Raw genomic sequence first — 19,099 nt, forward strand, 5'->3', positions numbered from 1 at the left:
ATACCGCAAGAAATTTTGCTTATCGAATAGAATCGATTACTTCTCATTGGGAATTGTAAGAGCACTTGTCTGGTTTGCACTGCTTGGCCCATCGTACTCATTTTTGCACTTACGCGACTCACTTTGCGCTTACGCTCTGTTAATTTTAACATAACATTTCAACGCTACGTCTGCTTGCTACGATTTACACACATCTGTTTATAAAAAGAAACCAATGAAACACCATTTCGCAATTTCGTCTTCAAAATTTGTCGTTTGAAATCCTTTGGTACCAAATTCTTTGGTGTAGTAATCAAAAGTTTAATGATTGACAAGGATATTTTAAGTCACAACACCAGAAAGAAGGAAGCATTTACATAAAGAGTTTGGTACCACTGTGTCAACACATTCTGAAGACGAAAATACAAATCCACAAAAAATAACAAAAAAATATATATATTTATTAAATAATAATAATAAAAAAAAAAAACAACAAATAAAAAAGAAATAAGCTAAAATCACAGATTGAATCAACTGACAACGATGACCGCTGTACCTCAAAGTAAACAATATAATATTACGCACATTCAACAACGCTTCAACTGGGATTGCGGGGTGACCTGCATTTTAATGATATTGTCCTCATCGCAACGTAAACAGTTCCTAAATAACTTCGAGAGCATTTGCAAGGATGAAGGTTTCGGTGTCAGTACCTGGACAATCGATCTCTGCTATCTGCTGCTTCGCTATCACGTGCGTCACGAATACTATACGCAAACAATTGGCGTGGATCCAAGTTACAAGAAGCATTCTTACTATTCGCATGTACTGGACAAGGACGAGAAGCGGGTTATGCGCAGGTTCAAGGAAGCGCCTGGGAAAGGCTTGCGCATCCAGCAGCGCACTGTGAACATGCATGGTATTGTTATGCACTTGGCACGCCATGGACCAATCATACTGTTGACAAATGCCTCGCAACTCATTTGCGAAGTGTGCCGTCGTACGATTCGTGAAAAGTTTGGGTAGGTAGTCGTAACGTAGCTCTTTTGTTACGTACATATATGCATACATACATATGTATGTACATACATAACTTACGTACTATGTATACTCCTTAATGCAATGCAATAATACGAATGCACAACAAAGACACGGAAATCTTAATAATGAACTGAGAACGTGCCAAGGTCCGGGCCGTTTGCCAATAATGAACTGAATTGGATAATAATTGCAATCACTTATGCAACCTTCTCACCAGACAATCATAGTCATTTGTCGTGGCACCACCAGACACTTGCATTTAACATTCATCCAGTTGCTAAATTACCATATGAAAAGCCGAGATCACAATTATCGATAGGACGATGTTATCGGGATGTGAGCTGGCGCCCAACGGTCGTTTGAAGCGTGTCTTGGCTGTGCATTCTTGCAGTGCTTGAATTGGCTTGATTAACCCATTTTAACCACTTTGCTTATTATTAAGTTTTCATCTCTTCTGTTTTGCCCAAAATAAAAACAAAAGTTTTGCTGGACACTATGTGGTGCTATGTGGCTACGACGCAGAAGCACATACAATATTTTATAATAATCCAGAAACACGCGACGGCCGTAAGTGCGATGCAATGAAATTAACTAATTTAATATTTATGGAAGCATGACTAATCGTCTATTCGATTTCAGATACTTGCCGCTGTTCACCGGCTTCTATGGATACAGCAAGAACGGCTTTCGGCACTGATCAGGATATCATATTCATTTTCGAGAAATCGAAACGGAAAAAGTAAACACTCGGATGCCGATAGTGGCGACGTAATGTCATGCCGTACCTGGCCAGCAGTTGCCATAGTTGTTGTTGTTAAATTGGACCTGCTCGCTTATGTGATATTTACTTGTATTAGGACTGCGATCTGATCGTACTAGGCTTGGCCTTTCATCTGACGTACCTAAGCTATATGTACCGTTAGTTTTTAATAACTAACTATGTTGTCAATATAATTTGCTTACTTTATTTATTGTTTAATATTTTTGTATATAACATGTATGTGTATATATATATTTATATATACATACATATATTTATATATATGTAAATTTATTTGTTTCCACTGTTTGCATTAACCTTTGTTGTCAAACAAAACAAAGTTTACTATGTTTTTTTTTTGAATAGTTATAGCATTTATTTAAGATTATAGTTGGTCCCCATTTAAAACAAAAAAAATTAAAAAAACAACAACAACAAGATATATATTATATTATATTATAATCCCTTGTAGAACAAGACAAGTATTTCAGAACTTTTTCGAATACAAAAAATAGTATTATAAAACATAATATAACAGTATTTTAACGTACATATATATCTATCTATATATATGTATATACTCGTATATAATAATAAAAAAATGGCTATAAAAATTTCGTTTTTGTCTTTGTATTTCTACTGAGTGTCCTTGTTGAGCTGTTTGGTCAGCAGCTGTAGTTTAATGTGTGGTGCCTCCACGGGCAAGATAATCTCGCCAGCGTCATTCGTATATTTGGCATAGAGCTGCTCGGAGAACGGCTGGAAGCCCTGCGAGCACAGGATCTTTTGTGAGAAAATGCCGGTGGCATCGGCCTTGAGCAACTGGAAGCCAGAATTGCGTGCCACCTGCTCGGCGCGGCGCACCAGCTCCTTGGCTATGCCTTGTCCGCGATAGCGTGCATCCACTGAGAGGATGCGAACATCGAAAATCTGCTCGACATTGTAGCGCTCGAAGAGATCCACCTGCAGGCTGTGGCCGTAGAGCAGCTCAAAGATTTTCTTATAGTTGGCATCGCTGCTCTCCTGCAGCTTTTCCAGCGCCTGTTCCGTATCGCCTGGACGGAGGACGCCATTGAGTATGACGCCAGCGATTTCGCCGTAGTTGTTGCTGTCCTTACGACCATCCACTGCCATGATGCTTAGCTGATCCTGCAGCGTTGTCAGACTGTGATGCTCCAGTTCAGCGTTGCCACCCCCGTGCTGGCAGAGACCAGCAGCACGGTTCAGTGGCTCATCGGCAAAAAAATTACGCCGCAAATGCTCGATCACTCGCTCAAAGTGGTCAGCTGTGATCAGTTTGTACTCCATTTTGTTAAATTACAATATCTAAATGTGCTCGGGAATGTATGCTATATAAAGAAGTGGGAAGAATGTGTAGCATACTTATTAGATGGGGTTATATAGTCGAATATGAATATTTTAAAGCGCAGCTTCATGAAATTTTACTGCTGGTCACACACAAAAACAAAAAATGATCATTGTTTATGCTTGTGTATGTGTCGCATATAACTATGCACATTCTCATACACATACCTAGACACATACATACATATATGCCTGCACACATATGTGTATGTGTATTTATTACACGCCAGCTCTCAGTGGCATTTTTGCTTTCATAACTCAATTAGAGAGTACGCATAACTCTCTCTCTCTATTTCACGCGCTCACGCGCTCACCGACGCATTCCAGCACGCACACATGAAAACTCTCTCTTGCTTTTTATTCTTTGTTGTTGTTTGTTGCAGCTGTTGTTGGTGTCACTGGTATTACAATCGCATTATATTCAACCATTTTCGACACTTAACGACGGAATATGCACTCATCTAGCCCCGTTTTCTACTTTGCCCCTTTACCCTTATCTTTGCGCGCTTTGCTATATTTGCACTGAGCGAATTTCATTTATTTTCTTTAGTCATTAGTTTTTTCTTAACAGATTTATTTACTTACTGGTGATTGAGTGGTTAATCTCACAATTTGATTTAATATATTGGGAGAGCGACTAAAAATGTGTAACCTACTTGCGGGCGCTGCGAAATGCGAACTGCGGCCTCAATAGCAGCAGCAACAGCAGCAGCAGCATCCTGGCTGTGCTTCTGTTCCTGTGCGTTTGAGAGAAAAATGTATGTCCAGTGGCGTACAGGCTGGTCGGCCTGTTCAACAAGTCGCTTGAAAGCGTGAGCCCCTGCTCAATGCACGACCATGAAAAACGCTTTTAACATCTAACAGGATGAGTGCGTGCGTGTGCGTGTGCGTGCGTATGTGTGCTGTGTTCTGTGTGTCTGTGTGTATGCGAGTGAGCGAGGGAGTCGTTGAGTGAGTCAGTGTGCCTGTTCGTGACTTTTGCCAAATGGTAATAAAAATTCGAGCTAGAGAGCAAAAGAGAGGCGCAAAAGTATTTTTTTTGTTCCTGTTGCCTAGCTTCTGCTCCCACTCTGTAATATTTAGCCCAATACGAATTAGACAGCAGTAACGGCGACGCCAACTGTTGATTCACTTTGTTCTTTGTGTGCGCGTCTGTGTGTGCGCTTCATGCCACTTGTGGCTCTGTTTGTGTGTATGTGTGTGTGCGTATGTGTGTACATATGTAAATACATACGAATTTTGACTTTTATATGACTTACTCAAGGACTTAAGCCCAATGGGATGTCACCTGCATAACAAATACTCGACAATTACGATTGATGTACTCAGTAATTTTTGCTAATTGAATCTTAAGCAGCGTTTACACTAAGTACTGCTATTAAAGATAATAAATATATTAACTTTAACTTACCATAAAATAGAGAGGTCTCTAGAGAATCGCCTAGTATTTGAGCATTACGTAGGCTAGTAATGGCAGATGTCTGGTTAGGAAACTGATTCCACTTTGTTTACGGCCTTGCTCAGACCCAGCCACGCCCTGCAACAAACGTTGCGCGGCCCAGACCTCGAGCTAGACTGTGACCCCAGCAATTCCCAGTTGCCCATGCAATATTTTTTATTTTAATAAATATTATTAACCAACATACTGTATAAGGCGCACACGTGTATATTAATTTTTTTTGTTTTTCTGCTTTTTTTTTCGCATTGTGTTTAATTTGCCTCGTTTTGTTTTTTTGACACATGACGGCGCACAAGACGCATATTCAAATTGCGTGACTCGGACAACCTCTGTGCCACCCCCTCCCCCGTTTGCGTAAAAGCTCCGTTTGCCATTGCTAGGTCAAGCCGAAAGACGATGACAATGGAAGCGACAGCGCGTGTGTTGTGCTTGGGCTCGGACATTTCTTTGTTTTTAGTGACTGACGACCTGACTAAGTGTTGTGCGTACTGTTGGCAATCAGCATCAATTTAGCTCAATTCGGTCTAACGGTCCATGCAGCGATTTGGCAGCACTGGCTTAGAGATGTGTGCGCTGCGGAGTCGACAGTGTGAGATTGAAGGTTTTACTATTGTAATGACACTTGATTATGTATGCGACAGTAGTTCCTTAAAATAGTTAATTAACATGTTCATATTTCAACTGAAATGCAAAAAGAAATGCAGATTACACTGCAGCGAAATTTGCGGCATCCGATCGATCACTCACGCGCTCATCTCTAGCTAGCTGTGCTCCTCGCTGACACTAGCTGTGATGGCATCAGCTGAGCGCTCGGCCCAATGGACGCGCTTCACTTTTATCCATACGTCACATTGGACGATGTTGCGTCGCCGTCGGCGTTGGCGCCTGCGTCGACGTTGACGTTAACGTCGAAGACCGTTGCGCTGTTTGTCATTTGTCCCATTTCGCTGTCGTGTGCTTTGCTTTGCGGTTCTCGTTCTTTTTGCTCGGTGCTCGTCCGTTTATTTTTGTATATTTGTCGCATATATTCATTGTGGTTAATATTTTGTTGCTCTTATTTTTAGTTTATAGTCTATGCATTGTTATTGTTGCCATTGTTGTTGTTATTATTGTCGTTTTTGTTGACGTTTAACATAAAGTTGTGCACAACATAAAATTCTATTCAAATTTATCATCAGTTGGCAGACGGCTAAGGAAGAAGCAGCGCATAACGGAACTGTAGCGGTGCCAGTAACGGTACACTTGTGGGCTTTATTAACCAAACCAATTGAATCATGGCCGCCAGAGATCGTCTGCCCATATTTCCATCGCGCGGGTAAGTGCTCTCCCCCTCTCTGTCTCTAGAGATACATATCTCCATCTCACGCATTCTGTCGCGCAGAGCACAAACGTTGATGAAATCGCGTCTGGCGGGCGCCACGAAAGGCCATGGCCTACTTAAGAAGAAGGCTGACGCTTTGCAGATGCGTTTCCGTTTGATTCTGGGCAAGATCATTGAGGTAGGCAAGAGCAGCTGATTAATGATGACATCGTCTCGTCATCTGAGTGATCTCTCTCACTCTTTGCACAGACCAAAATGCTAATGGGCCAGGTAATGAAGGAGGCGGCCTTCTCTTTGGCCGAGGTCAAGTTCACCACGGGCGACATCAATCAGATCGTGCTGCAGAACGTGACCAAGGCACAGATCAAGATTCGCACCAAGAAGGACAATGTCGCCGGCGTCACTCTGCCCCTGTTCGAGCCCTATCAGGATGGCGTCGATACCTACGAGCTGGCCGGCTTGGCGCGCGGCGGCCAACAGTTGGCCAAGTTGAAGAAGAACTACCAGAGCGCGGTGCGTCTGCTGGTCGAGCTGGCATCGCTGCAAACGTCCTTTGTGACGCTGGACGATGTCATCAAGGTGACCAACAGGCGTGTCAATGCCATCGAGCATGGTTAGTATTTGGAATTTGATATCACATTGATGTGCGATTGATCATTGCGATTGACCATTACAGTTATCATACCGCGCATCAATCGCACCATTGAGTACATCATCAGTGAGCTGGACGAGCTGGAGCGCGAGGAGTTCTATCGCCTGAAGAAGATCCAGGACAAGAAGCGCGAGGCGCGCAAGAGTGCGGATCTCAAGCGCGAGGAGCTGCGCCGCCAGGGCTACAACGTGGTCAGCAGCGAACAGGCGCAGAATATACTCGAAGAGGATGGCGACGAGGACTTGCTCTTCTAATTGAAAGAGTCGCACGCCAGCCAATCAATCCCCACACACGCACACACGGAGATACGCACACATACATACATATATAAGCACGCACGCGCACACGCACACACACACACACGCAGATCAGTTAAGGCTTCGCGAGTGCTAATTCAATTTCGTCTCTCACATTGTACTGCAATTAGCTCTGGTTCTGGTTCGGGTTCTGGCTCTGGTTCGGCTATTGGTTCGTTGTTGTTGCTCCATACGCTGCTCGCGCTGTGATTGTTGTTGCTGCTGTGTTGCCGTTGCGGTTGCCGTTACTATTGCTGCTATTGTTGTTGTTGTTGCTATTGCTGCTCTCTAGTTGTTGTTGTATGTAGCTAATGAAATTATGTGCGTACATGTATGTATGTACTTGACAATGTATTTGTATTATTGTTATTATTATTATTATTATTATTATTACTCTTCTCATGATTGGCTTTTGTGTGTATTTGTTGTTAATTTGCCTAATTTCGTCGACTTTTAATTGTGCACAGTAAATGAAACTAGATACCAAATAGAAACAATCAAAAAAAAAAAAAAAACCTATTTGATGGCCCATAAAATCGTCTCATTTAGCCGCTTTGGGTACTCGTAGTCATCGATATGGATATGTCAGATCGCCCGTCCCCCTCCACCTTCCCTCAACAGACGTCACACACGACACGTGCCAGGCCGCAATCCAATAACAGTAACGTAAATTGTGGATACAAATATGCATATAGCATATACTTCTATCGAAAGACCTACGCGCATAGATTATCTTTCACGATATCGTTCCAGTTCTCGTTCTCATTTCGCGAGATCTAGAGTTCCCCAATTTGAATTAATAAAAGGCGAGACAAACATCAACTATTTAGATACATATATAAAATCAAGTTTATTCATATACACATAGATATATGTATATTATGTTTGCTTATACACGTAATAGTTTGCCATTGACCACATTTTTGTTTTGTTTTTTTGGTTTTTGGTTTCTCTGTTTCTTATGGTTTATTATGTTTCTCACAGTTCTGTTTTGTATTAAGTAGTTAGCTTTCCCATTTTCCTATTTTGTGTGTGTTTTCTCATTAAATTCGGCTTGCTTCCATCAAGTTCTTAGCTTAAGAAAAAAAAATTTGGTTTTTGCGCGAAGTCGAGGGGCAAAAATGGCGTTAAAAAATATGTGAGCAAAAATATATTTCACTCATTTGCACGCGTTGTAAATGGGGCTTCAAGTCGGCATTTACCGGTGTAAATGGTTCTTAAGTTTGCGAAAAATGCGCATGCACTATATTAGATAGACATCTCTATATATGCTTGTATGTATATATATATATGTGTGTGTGTACGAATATGTTAAGATATTGTATACCAAGTACTGTGACTGCATTTTGTACTTCTCCAATATAACAGTATACATATACATATATATGTAAATACATGTGTATATGTTTAGTTCATGCATTTTGTTTACGGGCTCAAGAATGCTGCAAATGAGCCGGTTCGAAAAGAAATCTGAACCGGCAAACGCGTTTATTTGGATAAGACGGAGTTAAATAGAGTGGGAGAGAGGGGGGAGGCTCGGGTGAGAGATAAGTGTAGTTCTCACAATTGTGACTGTTCTTCTGAGAGTATATAGCTTATGTGCAATTGGTCTTGCTGTTTATCTGTTCAGCTGTGCTTGGTAACCATTTCTCTATTATTGACGCTAGAGACCTGAAATTTCAGAACACTTTATGAAAACACCCACATATAGATACATCTACAGTTCACATTTAAAAGTTTGCAGTTAACAGTTAACAGTTGAACCTCTCTATACATTTTTATAGAAAATTTACACCTATGAGGACCTGCCTAACGGACCAAGACTATAGCTTTCATAGCTGTGAGAGCTATAGATTTAAAACTGTTCAAGTTTTGCAGATGGTTCACAGAGGACAAGCGTTACACTTAGATCTATTTGGGTGTGACAAAGCCAAAATTAGATATATTGTATAAAATCAGATGTGAAGGATAAGATTGTGCAAGAGTGCATATCTTTTTTCACATCATCCGATGCTATCTGGTCTCTAGGTATATTCTAGGTAAGTTTTACAAAAAATCTGGGTAAGTAAATCGGAACTAGTACAACTTGAATGCATGTATAACCTTTAGCATATTCATATACATATGTATGTATATAGGTATTATCTTTTAAAAATGTTCAGGTAGCTTGGTATACCGTTATATTGATATAATGTGACATCATGTGTAAATAGATATATGTATGCATGTATATATATGTATATGTATGTATGTAATTGCACTATATGTTTAATATGTATGTATATAAATATGCAGCTATGTTTGTTGTATATGAATAATATGTTTATATATGTATACATGTATATATGCATATATGTATGTATGTATATACGCTTTTTTGTTTTAGTAGTTTGCCGCCTTACGTTAAGTATATATTTATTAAAAAAAAAAAAGTTTTCACTTAAATATTAATTGTTCACACACAAATATAGCCATAAAGAGAAGAAAACACGCATCGAATCAAATTCGATTTCGATTTGCGGTCTTTTTCTCTCTCAGTTATGAGTTAGCATTACATACATATACATATGTATGTATATATATATAGGTATAAATATATATATATACCGATATGCATACAGATATATACATAGATATATGTATATAAAATAATTGATATTAATCTATTTATAAAAGTGCACACATTTCAGTTGAGTTTTTTTCTTTAGTACTGCTGCGCGCTTAGAAGCTAAGCTAAAACGTGCGCAAGGGCAACGGATAAAGCGACACCGAGAGAGCGAGAGCGAGAGCGGGAGCGAGATAGCGAGAGTGAGAGTCAGATATTGAGCGAGTGTATGTATGTATGTGTGACTGAGTGTGAGCGTGTGCTCGCGTTAAGCTTTAGGCGTTCAACAGTTCTTAAGGTTTACAGTTAGTATTTTGGTTTTTGCAATATTTTTACGACTGCGGCTGCTGCGGCTGTTCAGCTTGTTGTTGTTGTTGTTATGGTTGCGATTGCACTTGTTGTTGTTGTAGTAGTAGTTGTTGTTGTTAACGTCGCCATTGATGTCGTTGCGGACAACTGTGACGTCATAAATATTTGCTGAGCGCCAGGCATCACACATTTGTTCTGCAAATGACACAAGCAAAAAGACAGGCAAGAAACGAAAAAGAGAGAAAGGCAAAGACAGAGAAAGACAGAAAGAGGAGAGAGAGAGAGAGAGAGAGAGAGAGAGAGAGAGACATAAAATGCATCAAGCAGAAGCGCGCCAAAAATTTGATGAAAAGTTGGCAAACACAAAAAAAAGTTATTCGTATGCATATCATAGAATGGTGACAAAAATGGAAGAAAAGACGGAAAAAGAGAGAGGGAGAGAGAGAAAAAAGCACATAGACATTAAGTTTGATAGCTTTTGTTGTTGTTTTTCTTTCAATTATAAAAAATATTATAAAAATTGCAAATCTTGTGCGTTTGGTTGCAAACAAAGCGCTGCAAAAAAAAAAACTCTGTGAGCAGATTGATTATTAGTAAAATTATTTATGAATAAACTTTAGTTGCAATCATTAAGTTTAGTATAATTTAAAAAAGAGCGGTTAAAAGAGGCTTAAATCATTTTTGGCTATTGGCATACATTTTAGCTGATCAGTGTGACCGAATGCTAGTGATAAATGAAATACATTGAAGTGATCGACTAACGGCTACCCTTTACTTATGCCGTAAACTGTATTCAATAGGAATATTTAGTACTTAAGATGTATTTTGAGCTCTTTCGATGGGCGAGTTGAACAACTAATGTGATTAAATGCCCAAATGGGAATTTCTAAAAAATATATATATACATACATATATTATACACATATATTATCAAACATTTGGTCTCCTATAAAAAATACTTCAAGTATTCTTCCAGTTTTTCATTAAAGCATTTTTCCAATTTCCCAATTGCTCGATTTTGAGCAAAATGCAGAAATCTGTTTTTTATCGTAAAATTATTAATATAATATTGTGAAATTCCCTTCTTCTATATTTTCTCATTGAGTTTTCTTTATCTCATAAAGTTCTTCTAAAATTATTATCAATTATCCTTAGAGTTGTTAATAAAAATGTACTTTAATTTTTATTTAAGAGCTTTCTGAGTTTTTATATATTTTGTCAACAATTCGCTATTCATATAAAATTACCCTTCATTTCTCTCCCTATATCTCTATCCCTCTCGCTCTCTCACTACTTGCTCTCATGATCTTCAAGTCTTTCCTTAATTTATCTTCATTTTAATATGAATTTCCTGTAAAGCCCTTCTCAGTCAAGATAAGTCTGTTGATGTCCTTTTGAAATAAGTAACCTTAAGTTTGACTATAACTTTTTAGGAACTTCCGTTTGAGCTCTTCCTAATGATGAATTGCCATCGACAGTAAATCGATTTCGTTATTAAAAGTTTCCCTTCACATTAAAAGCATATAAATAGGAATACTATATTGTAATATTGTTTGTTTTACCAAAACTCAACTACTATATACTAACTTAAATCGATAATTGATCGAGATATACAATAAAAATTCTTATATGTACTATACGTCTATACATATTTACATGAGTTTAACTACAAATGAGCTCCGAAAATGCAATATAATTGTGATAAAGTCAAATGGTACTCCGGTCACACTGATCACTATTAAAATATTAGTTTTATTTTGAATGAAATATTTAGGGACTTACTCCGGTCACACTGATCACTATTAAAATATTAGTTTTATTTTGAATGAAATATTTAGGGATTTCTTTGGTTTAATCGACATGCTGTCCAAGATCCTGGGCATAATTGTGGGATTAGAATAGAATGTAATAAGATACAAAGAATTCTTGGGGCCTGTTGATGGCTGGCGATCTTGAGGATATAGTCAGGTGTACAGGTCGGAGTCAAGCATATGGGTGTATAAGATATGTGTGTGGTGGACAGCGTACAGTGAACTGTCGCTGGGACAAACTCAACTCGAGCCAAGCAGTCGCAAATAAGCGTGTTTCGTGTGTAATTCGTGGTTAAGACTAATTAGGCTAGGCAATTTTTACAGCATACAAAAGTTGATAGCATTCAGAGATGGGCGCACGACAAATACCACTAGACAATAGGCCATATGCCTATTGATCAGGGCATGCGATCGTGTTTAGTCATGCTCGAGATGCGCCCATCTCTAGCATAGTTCGGGTGGATGTTCTGTGCATGTAAGCTGAAAGGTTGATAAGTTATGCGGAGAGTTTGTGACCAAAGTCGAGGCTAGTCACTAAGTGGGTTGGGGGTTGTGCTACGGGGTTGCTAAGTTTCTATATATAGTTGGCTAGAACTACGGTTTTTTGGCCTACTGCTCTGACAACTCAAATACAACTGACTCGGGTGGTACGGATGACGCTGGCGGTACTCTCAGTACCTTTTGGCCGTGAAAGCACAGACTGAACATCCAGTTGCCCGTGCTGCGACCTTGCTCCGGCGTCTCCTTGCTTCTGATCCGTTGGCCGGACCTAGCGGAGCCACTTGCCGGTTCGTCCTTGCCTTGATTGCCGTTCCCATTCGCCGTGTTGTTGTTGTTGCGCTGCTGGACAGATCGCTGACGTTGCGGCTCATTGGCAATGACGATGATCACGCTGCTGGCCTTACGGCAATTGAGGCGTCTGCTTTGCGGCGAGATCCTAATGCCGAATGTCACACACTATATTACAGGGTATCTCCGCCTGGCCGTGACCACTTACCGTATGTTGGAGGACAGCGCCTCTACCGACTGCTGTGCCGGTGGCTCCGTATCCGGCGCTGTGTTATAGGCAGCTGAGTACATGGACGCACGCTTCGGGATCCACTCCGGATGTCCGCGCACCGACATCCAGACGGCCAGACTCTTTAGCAGCACAGCGCGCACCTGTGAAGGGGCGTAGCAAATGGGTTAGCCGAGAGCAAGGAAATGGATTGAGATCAGGACGCACCTCGCCGTTCAGGAAGCAATAGATGAGCGCAATGAAGAAGCCCTGAAAGGAGGTCAGAAAGTGGGTCACATAGCTCCAGATGGCGAATTTCCAAGCTGTCTTCAGTGCAGGCACCAGGTGCAATAGATTCGTAATCCCCAATAGAGGCAGCAGCACAATGGCCGCCCGGACTGCCTTCCGGGTCTGCTCGATATCGCTAGCCTGCGACTGACGCAGCTTCACCACCAGCACTCGTATGATGTTGACCAGAAAGAAGAAGTTTAGCTGCAGAGCAGAAAGACAGATAGATATGTAGATATAGACTGGGCAGCTTCTCTCCCTGGGCAGCTCGGCCAACTCACCAGTATGACGGCCAGGCGAGGTCCTTCCAGGATCCAGTAGTAGGGCGTTAGGTTGTAGTTCCACATGCAGTCGCCGAGGGCGGTGTCCATGAAGATGGCCGTGCACTGCACCCACACAAAGGTCATCACAACGGGCATGCCCCAGCCGAGCAGCGAGAAGAAGATGAGCGGAAAGCTACCCTGGAATACAGCGACGGTGACCATGTTGTGCAAGTAGAGGCCCTCGATGAACATCCACATGAACATGGCGGTGCGTGCGTACTCGAGCAGTACATAGGATGCCTCACACAGATAGGGCTGTAATCGATAACGAATCGATAAGGATCGATAGAAAAACAATGCATAATACTTAAGGAAGATCCCTATAATCGATTTATGAAAACTGATACCCTAGAGAATAACTATAGATAGTACATTTATTCGATTCTATTGTCATTCAAATCGGATAGGCACCAGGGAAGAAGTCATGACAGAGAAGTCACTGAAATTCTATAGACAACAAGTCGATTGTGATCGATTCTCGATAACATCTCAATAGAAATATTAATTCATCAAAAATTTGACTTTTTTTCGAAAACAGTTCGACTAAATATTAATAACAATTTGATAACTTCTCGATAACTATTCGATAGCAGTTTGGTAACAACTCTACAAATGCTCGATACGAATTTGTTAACAGTACAATAAGCATTCGATTGCAATTCCATACCCTTGCATTTCTATTTCGATATCCATTCAAACACTATTTAATTCTCATTCGATAACAATTTAAATCTAATTTAAATCGATTTATGATTGTCGATAGCAACTGTTTCCTTAGTAGTAGAGCTGTTTTACCAATCACACACTTGGCGGTGAGCAGTTATCGTCCATCAACGATAAGTTGATATCGCTGCCTCACTTACCGTATTCTCGATAGCCGATAGACTTGAATTGTATTGAATGCCGCGTCGAAACTGATCCAGGTAGAGGGTTAGTCGGACAATCACCTGCAGCACCATCGCAATGAACAGGTTCTTGTGGATTTTGGTGCGATTGTTGCGCAGCGAGCGAAACGCACAGAATATCACCAGCGAGATGATGAGGGCGAGCAGGGACAGGCATAGTCCAATGATCTCCAGTGTCCGTGTCCGTTGCGCAATGTCAATGTAGAGCTGTCAATATAGAGCAAATGAAATTGAAAGGGGAACACGTTCCATTGAGCCGCTCTGTCCGGTATTCGTACTTACGTTCACATCCTTGATTTCCTGCATCAGGCGTATGACCTCCGGCTTGTAGCATGGCCCGTAGTCCGTCCAGCCGGCGTAGTTGGGTTCCGTTTCGTTGGGTCGTCCGCCCCAATGACCATCCAGCTCGCATTTCCGATTCGCGAACTCTGATTCAATGCAATTAAAATGAACGCAATTACAATTATGTGTGTCAGGGTCCAGGCTACCCGCTACCCACTTCCCGCTCCCCACTTCCTGCTCCCTACTCCACCTGCTCTGTTCCTCACAAAGCTCGCCCAAGCAAGTAAATAAATAATTTGCAGCTGTCAATCCAAAGGCCATAGCAAGTAAATGCCATTGATATAGCTAGAGTTAAGCCAAGGATTTTCGTAGCTATACAAATTTGATTTGCAAGTCGTGCATACCCTGCATAGAGTGCAGAGGGTATTTCTGGACTAGTGACATTTTGTATTAGAAATTGTCGCTTCCGCCCAATCACGCTTCATTGTTGCTCCCCAATGCTTTCTCACTGCTGACCTTATTAATACCCTGTAGCCAGAGTGCAGCTCAAGAGCGGGCATGACGACACGTATTGTCAGGTTGCTGTCATTAAGGGTAGCTTTTATCCTTATAGGAGGAGTTCCTTAATGTCATTAGATCTACCTTATATGGCGTCAACTCTGAGATTGTTGAGGCTAGGCACATAGAGTTGCTCAAAAAATATTCACAGTATTTATTGATAATTCTGATTCTTCTGTTATATTCATATCAGATTTTCTATTCAAGTAAATGGTTGGTCTTATTCCTGGTTTTCCAGGGTATTCGCCAGTCGCGCATCAGTGACCTTTGCCTCTGTCTTAACCAGAGACCAAACGTTCGTCAACGTTTTCGCTTTTGCTGTAATTATGTCAATCGAATCGAAGCGAAGTGAAACGACGTGAAGAAGAAGAGTGTGTGTGCGTGTGTGTGTGTGTGCGTGTGTGTTTTTATGTATTTGTGCCCCGTTGTGTGATATATACAGGTGTGCATTGCTGTGATACCTGGGCGACAATCGAGGACAGCTGAAATTATGTGGCCCGTCTCTCTCTCTCATTAAATATTGAGCAGGTTGCATTTCGAGCTGCGTAAAAGCTTCAAATTGCCCAACTTAAAGCCATGGCAACGAGAAGCCATGCTCCTCATTATCATTATCTTCAAAGGCTTTGACCAATATACGCTCCACACACACACACACACACACACACACACACACGCGTTGTTACTTCCGGCGTAAATTGCGGTTCTGTGCAGAAATAAAAGGGAAGAGTATGTGGCGTGACTCCCTCAGCTGTGGGCAGAGCCTTGACAAAGTGCAGATAAGCGCCTTGTTGCACCCTGCCAAAGAGCTACTCGGAATAGAGCTATAAAATGTTTTCTAGGTATAGTCTTCTATATATTTATACATAGCACCTCGTTCGCACTCTTCGATGCAAGGAGGCATTCAAAGCATTCCAATTAGTAATTTTTAGGAATTGCCTTGCATGTCTCGCCTTTTGACATTCGGAATTTTAACTGCACAATCGACCCATGACAATGTCGCCGAAAGGTTAAATTGAGTTTGAAGAATACTCGCATGTTACGCGGAACTAGCTCAGGTGCACACAATCGTTCTACTGTTACTACTATTTGTGTCTGGTCAATTATCCAATAGCGTCTTGCCACCACTTGAATTATGTATATCCTTCAAAAGCATCCTCAAATATTTTATATGATCTGCTCTTGAATATAACAATTTCATCATCAAAATCTTTCGAATTCTCAATTTGATTAGAGTGAGTCGGTGGGGTCATTTGAGATACCTCAGCAAGCATTCAAATGTTACAGAGAGAGAGAGAGAGAGAGAGAGAGAGAGAGAGGGAGAGAAAGAGTAGCTTAGAGATAACTGATAATGGGAAAGAGACAGAGATACAATTTTAAAACAGATTGACTAAGATTAAGAGAAAGCGATTGCCAGGCAAAGAGGGAGATTGAACTAGCCAGAGATTGTGAGAAATTGAAGTGCAGAGCTTAACATAGAGATATTGGCAGATATATGTAGAGATATATTGCTTGAGAGATTAAAAAGTGAGGAAGGTTTAAGGGAGTGAGTGATTTAGAAAGAGATGGATAAACAGAGAGAGAGAGAGAGAGAGAGAGAGAGAGAGAGAGAGAGAGAGAAAAAGAGAGAGAGGGAGCAAGAGAATGAGAGAGAAAGAGAAAGAGTGGGTAAGAGAGAAAGAGGTTCAAAGAAACCTTAATTGAGAAAAAGATTAGGAGACAAAAATGTACAAATTTTTAAGAGAGACTAAAATGAGAAAAATTAGATCGAGCTTGATAGATTGGGAGAAAGAGACATAGAGAGAGAAAGAGAGAGACACACGCTAAAAAGAGATTCACAAAGAAAAGTACTTGTAGGCAAGGAACGGCAAATAGTAATGTAATATAATAATAATATAAATATGCATATATGGATATATATTATATTATATTACATATAATTCTTATTCATTTAATTTGATATGAACTAAGCAAATAGTATGGTCAAATGAAGAGTATTTAAGAATCAAGTACGACTTGCTTTACAGAAATAGTTTTCTTAAATTAGCGAGTCGTTCGAGTAACTGTATATATATAGTATGTTTCAATTAATTCCCAAGCAATTTCGAGTAAATTATAGTGCAGAGCACCAGGTGTCGAATGCTCAGGACAAGACAATGTGCCAGGGCTTGGCCCAGTTTAAGCTCTAGGTGATTATCTATTTATAGAGGCAAACCCTTCATCAAAGTGATATTAGTCTACTAAGCCATGCACTACATACATATAACTTGCCTATTTATAAGCATATATATATATATATGTTTTAAATATATATATGTATTTATTGCATATCTGCAGCGTTTCAGTTGCCTTTGAGCAAAATCTCAGTTGAGTTTTACGTGACTCCCATTCACTGATGCCTTCGTGCATATCGAAGTAGTTCGCTCAAAGTGGGAGCGCTCTGGCATTTGGCTTTTGGCTTTTGGCTACGTTATATATCAAGGCTAAGAACTTCTTCCCATACTCGATTTTTTTTTTCGGTTTCATATTTAAGAAATTGTTTAGCTAAAATATAAGAGCTGTATTACAGGCTGTGGCAACTTAAAGGTCAATATTTCCATAGGCGATGCATAAATTTTATTATACACATTGGGACTAAGGCTAAAGCATGACGAAGGGATATTCATATTTGAACTTTGCAATCTTATCATAGTTTAGTCTCAAAGACCTCTAATCGGGTGGAACCCAAAAGTTGTTTGTGACATTTTTTATTTACTTACTGCGTGTATCCACTCCATGATAGCCGGCGGGGCAGTTCATGCGGGCGAGGTTACCAGCGGGTGTTGGGGGCCAGCAGAGCAGCGAGTCCCAAGTCCAGTTGCAATAGAGTCCTAGAGCAAAGATTAATAAAGAGAGATAGATACAGTCAGAGATAGGGAAGAAAAAGAAAGAGAGAGAGCGAGTAAGGGTGAGAATGGAACAGAGTGGGAAAGATAGAGAGGGAGGATACTGATATGAGTTAGACAGCAAGCAGATATAGAGGAGAATGAAGAGCATAGATAACAGAGGATGATGAAGAGAAGAGGCAGGATAGAATAAAGAGGACAGAGAAAACAGAGAAGAGATTCTCTCCAAGAGAGAGAAACAGATAAGAAAGATAGAGAAGAGGGAAGTTAGGATAAATGAACGAGTGCAGTGGACAGAAAAACAGAAAATAGAAGAGGGAGAAACGATAAAAGATAAAGAGACGAGAAGATAGAGATCAGAGGACAAAGGACGGAGTAGATATAGAGAAAAAAGGGTTACAAGACTCGAGAGAAGAGACAAGTGAGATGGGAAATCTGAGAAGAAAGACAGTGGAGAGAGGAGTCAGGAAAGATGAGTGAGTGCAAAGGACCAGAAAATGGAGAAAAGAGAAACTTGCTAAGACATGAGAGAGAGGTACTAGGAAAGATGAGTGTAGAGAGAAAAGGGAGGTATTAGAGAGAGAGAGAGAGGAGAGAAGAGGCGGAGAACGAGAATGAGAGCAACAGGCAATTGAGCGAAACAGCAAAGATGAGTTGGAAATACCAACTGGATATATCTCCCGCCCGCCCAGTGATAGATCAGATTGCATATTAGGCATTTCTCTGTCCGTATATTATTGTACAGTTTAAAACTTTAATCATTTGGAAGCTTCACTTAACTATTGCGAGCTGTTATTCGTCGAGTGGTCAGAAGGTGGTCTCACTGTGCGAGATGCAATGGCATTCATTGTGGATGCTGTGGTCTTCTTAGCTTCTGCAGTTGGGATCAGTTGGACATTATTGGTGTTCGATTTCGAAGATTTCAGATTTGAAGAATTTTCATTTGGTAGTTCCAATAGGGGTAGATACTTGTTGACTTCATTGACGACACTGGCGGGGCCCGCTGTTGCCGAGAACAAATGCGGCTCCAGGAAAAAGTCGCTTTGGCCGCCGGCTAAGGACCCGGCACTGGCCGCTTCTGCTTTTGCTTCTGCCTCTGCGTCGGCCTTAGCCGACTGGGACTGACGCCAAGCGGACAATTTCTTCCACAAGAGCTGCCTGCTCTCGTCTGACATGGGACTCGCGAAGCCGGTACGTTTCGTCTGTGAGCGTACAGCGATTACATAACGACCCTTCGGTTCGCTCCGCACGGCTATGTTGACAACA

The 19,099-nt window shown here is 40.8% G+C and overlaps 4 protein-coding genes across 6 annotated transcripts in view; 2 read left to right on the top strand and 2 right to left on the bottom strand.

The window, feature by feature from the left end:
- The first annotated feature begins 136 nt into the window (after window positions 1-136).
- Window positions 137-1,987, top strand: LOC108656820 (protein GUCD1). 2 transcript variants are annotated; one of them, XM_018109115.2, is made up of 3 exons: window positions 137-1,001; window positions 1,463-1,587; window positions 1,660-1,987. In XM_018109115.2, exons 1-3 carry the CDS (start codon window positions 523-525, stop codon window positions 1,761-1,763), a joined length of 708 nt encoding a protein of 235 aa, XP_017964604.1. In that variant the 5' UTR covers window positions 137-522; the 3' UTR covers window positions 1,764-1,987. The 2 variants fall into 2 exon arrangements, with proteins under 2 accessions (XP_017964604.1, XP_017964605.1); XM_018109116.3 differs by having other exon boundaries at window positions 140-1,001; window positions 1,502-1,587.
- Window positions 1,988-2,233: 246 nt separating this feature from the next.
- On the bottom strand, window positions 2,234-5,207 carry AANATL7 (Arylalkylamine N-acetyltransferase-like 7). Its single transcript, XM_018109117.3, has 2 exons — window positions 3,731-5,207; window positions 2,234-3,129 (listed from the first exon to the last, which is right to left on the bottom strand). Exon 2 carries the CDS (start codon window positions 3,086-3,088, stop codon window positions 2,417-2,419), a length of 672 nt encoding a protein of 223 aa, XP_017964606.1. The 5' UTR covers window positions 3,089-3,129; window positions 3,731-5,207; the 3' UTR covers window positions 2,234-2,416.
- A 277-nt stretch (window positions 5,208-5,484) lies between these two features.
- Vha36-3 (Vacuolar H[+] ATPase 36kD subunit 3) lies at window positions 5,485-8,265 on the top strand. 2 transcript variants are annotated; one of them, XM_018109105.3, is made up of 5 exons: window positions 5,485-5,640; window positions 5,783-5,919; window positions 5,986-6,103; window positions 6,175-6,538; window positions 6,602-8,265. In XM_018109105.3, the coding sequence occupies exons 2-5, from the start codon at window positions 5,879-5,881 to the stop codon at window positions 6,829-6,831; spliced, it is 753 nt and encodes a 250-aa protein (XP_017964594.1). In that variant the 5' UTR covers window positions 5,485-5,640; window positions 5,783-5,878; the 3' UTR covers window positions 6,832-8,265. The 2 variants fall into 2 exon arrangements, with proteins under 2 accessions (XP_017964594.1, XP_089120091.1); XM_089263965.1 differs by having other exon boundaries at window positions 5,528-5,640; window positions 5,744-5,919.
- Window positions 8,266-11,624: 3,359 nt separating this feature from the next.
- Pdfr (Pigment-dispersing factor receptor) overlaps window positions 11,625-19,099 on the bottom strand; it is a 49,356-nt gene continuing 41,881 nt past the window's right edge. The window contains exons 3-9 of the mRNA XM_089263946.1: window positions 17,708-17,818; window positions 14,394-14,539; window positions 14,070-14,318; window positions 13,165-13,461; window positions 12,824-13,087; window positions 12,596-12,759; window positions 11,625-12,535 (exon numbers count right to left, since the gene is read on the bottom strand). Of these exons, the coding sequence (XP_089120072.1) occupies window positions 12,208-12,535; window positions 12,596-12,759; window positions 12,824-13,087; window positions 13,165-13,461; window positions 14,070-14,318; window positions 14,394-14,539; window positions 17,708-17,818 (1,559 nt within the window). The 3' untranslated portion in view covers window positions 11,625-12,207. The remainder of the gene's footprint in view (window positions 12,536-12,595; window positions 12,760-12,823; window positions 13,088-13,164; window positions 13,462-14,069; window positions 14,319-14,393; window positions 14,540-17,707; window positions 17,819-19,099) is intronic.

The sequence above is a fragment of the Drosophila navojoa genome, chromosome X (assembly GCF_054131105.1).
Source record: "Drosophila navojoa isolate 15081-1374.11 chromosome X, UAZ_NAV_1.0, whole genome shotgun sequence".
In the NCBI taxonomy this organism is placed as follows: domain Eukaryota; kingdom Metazoa; phylum Arthropoda; class Insecta; order Diptera; family Drosophilidae; genus Drosophila; species Drosophila navojoa.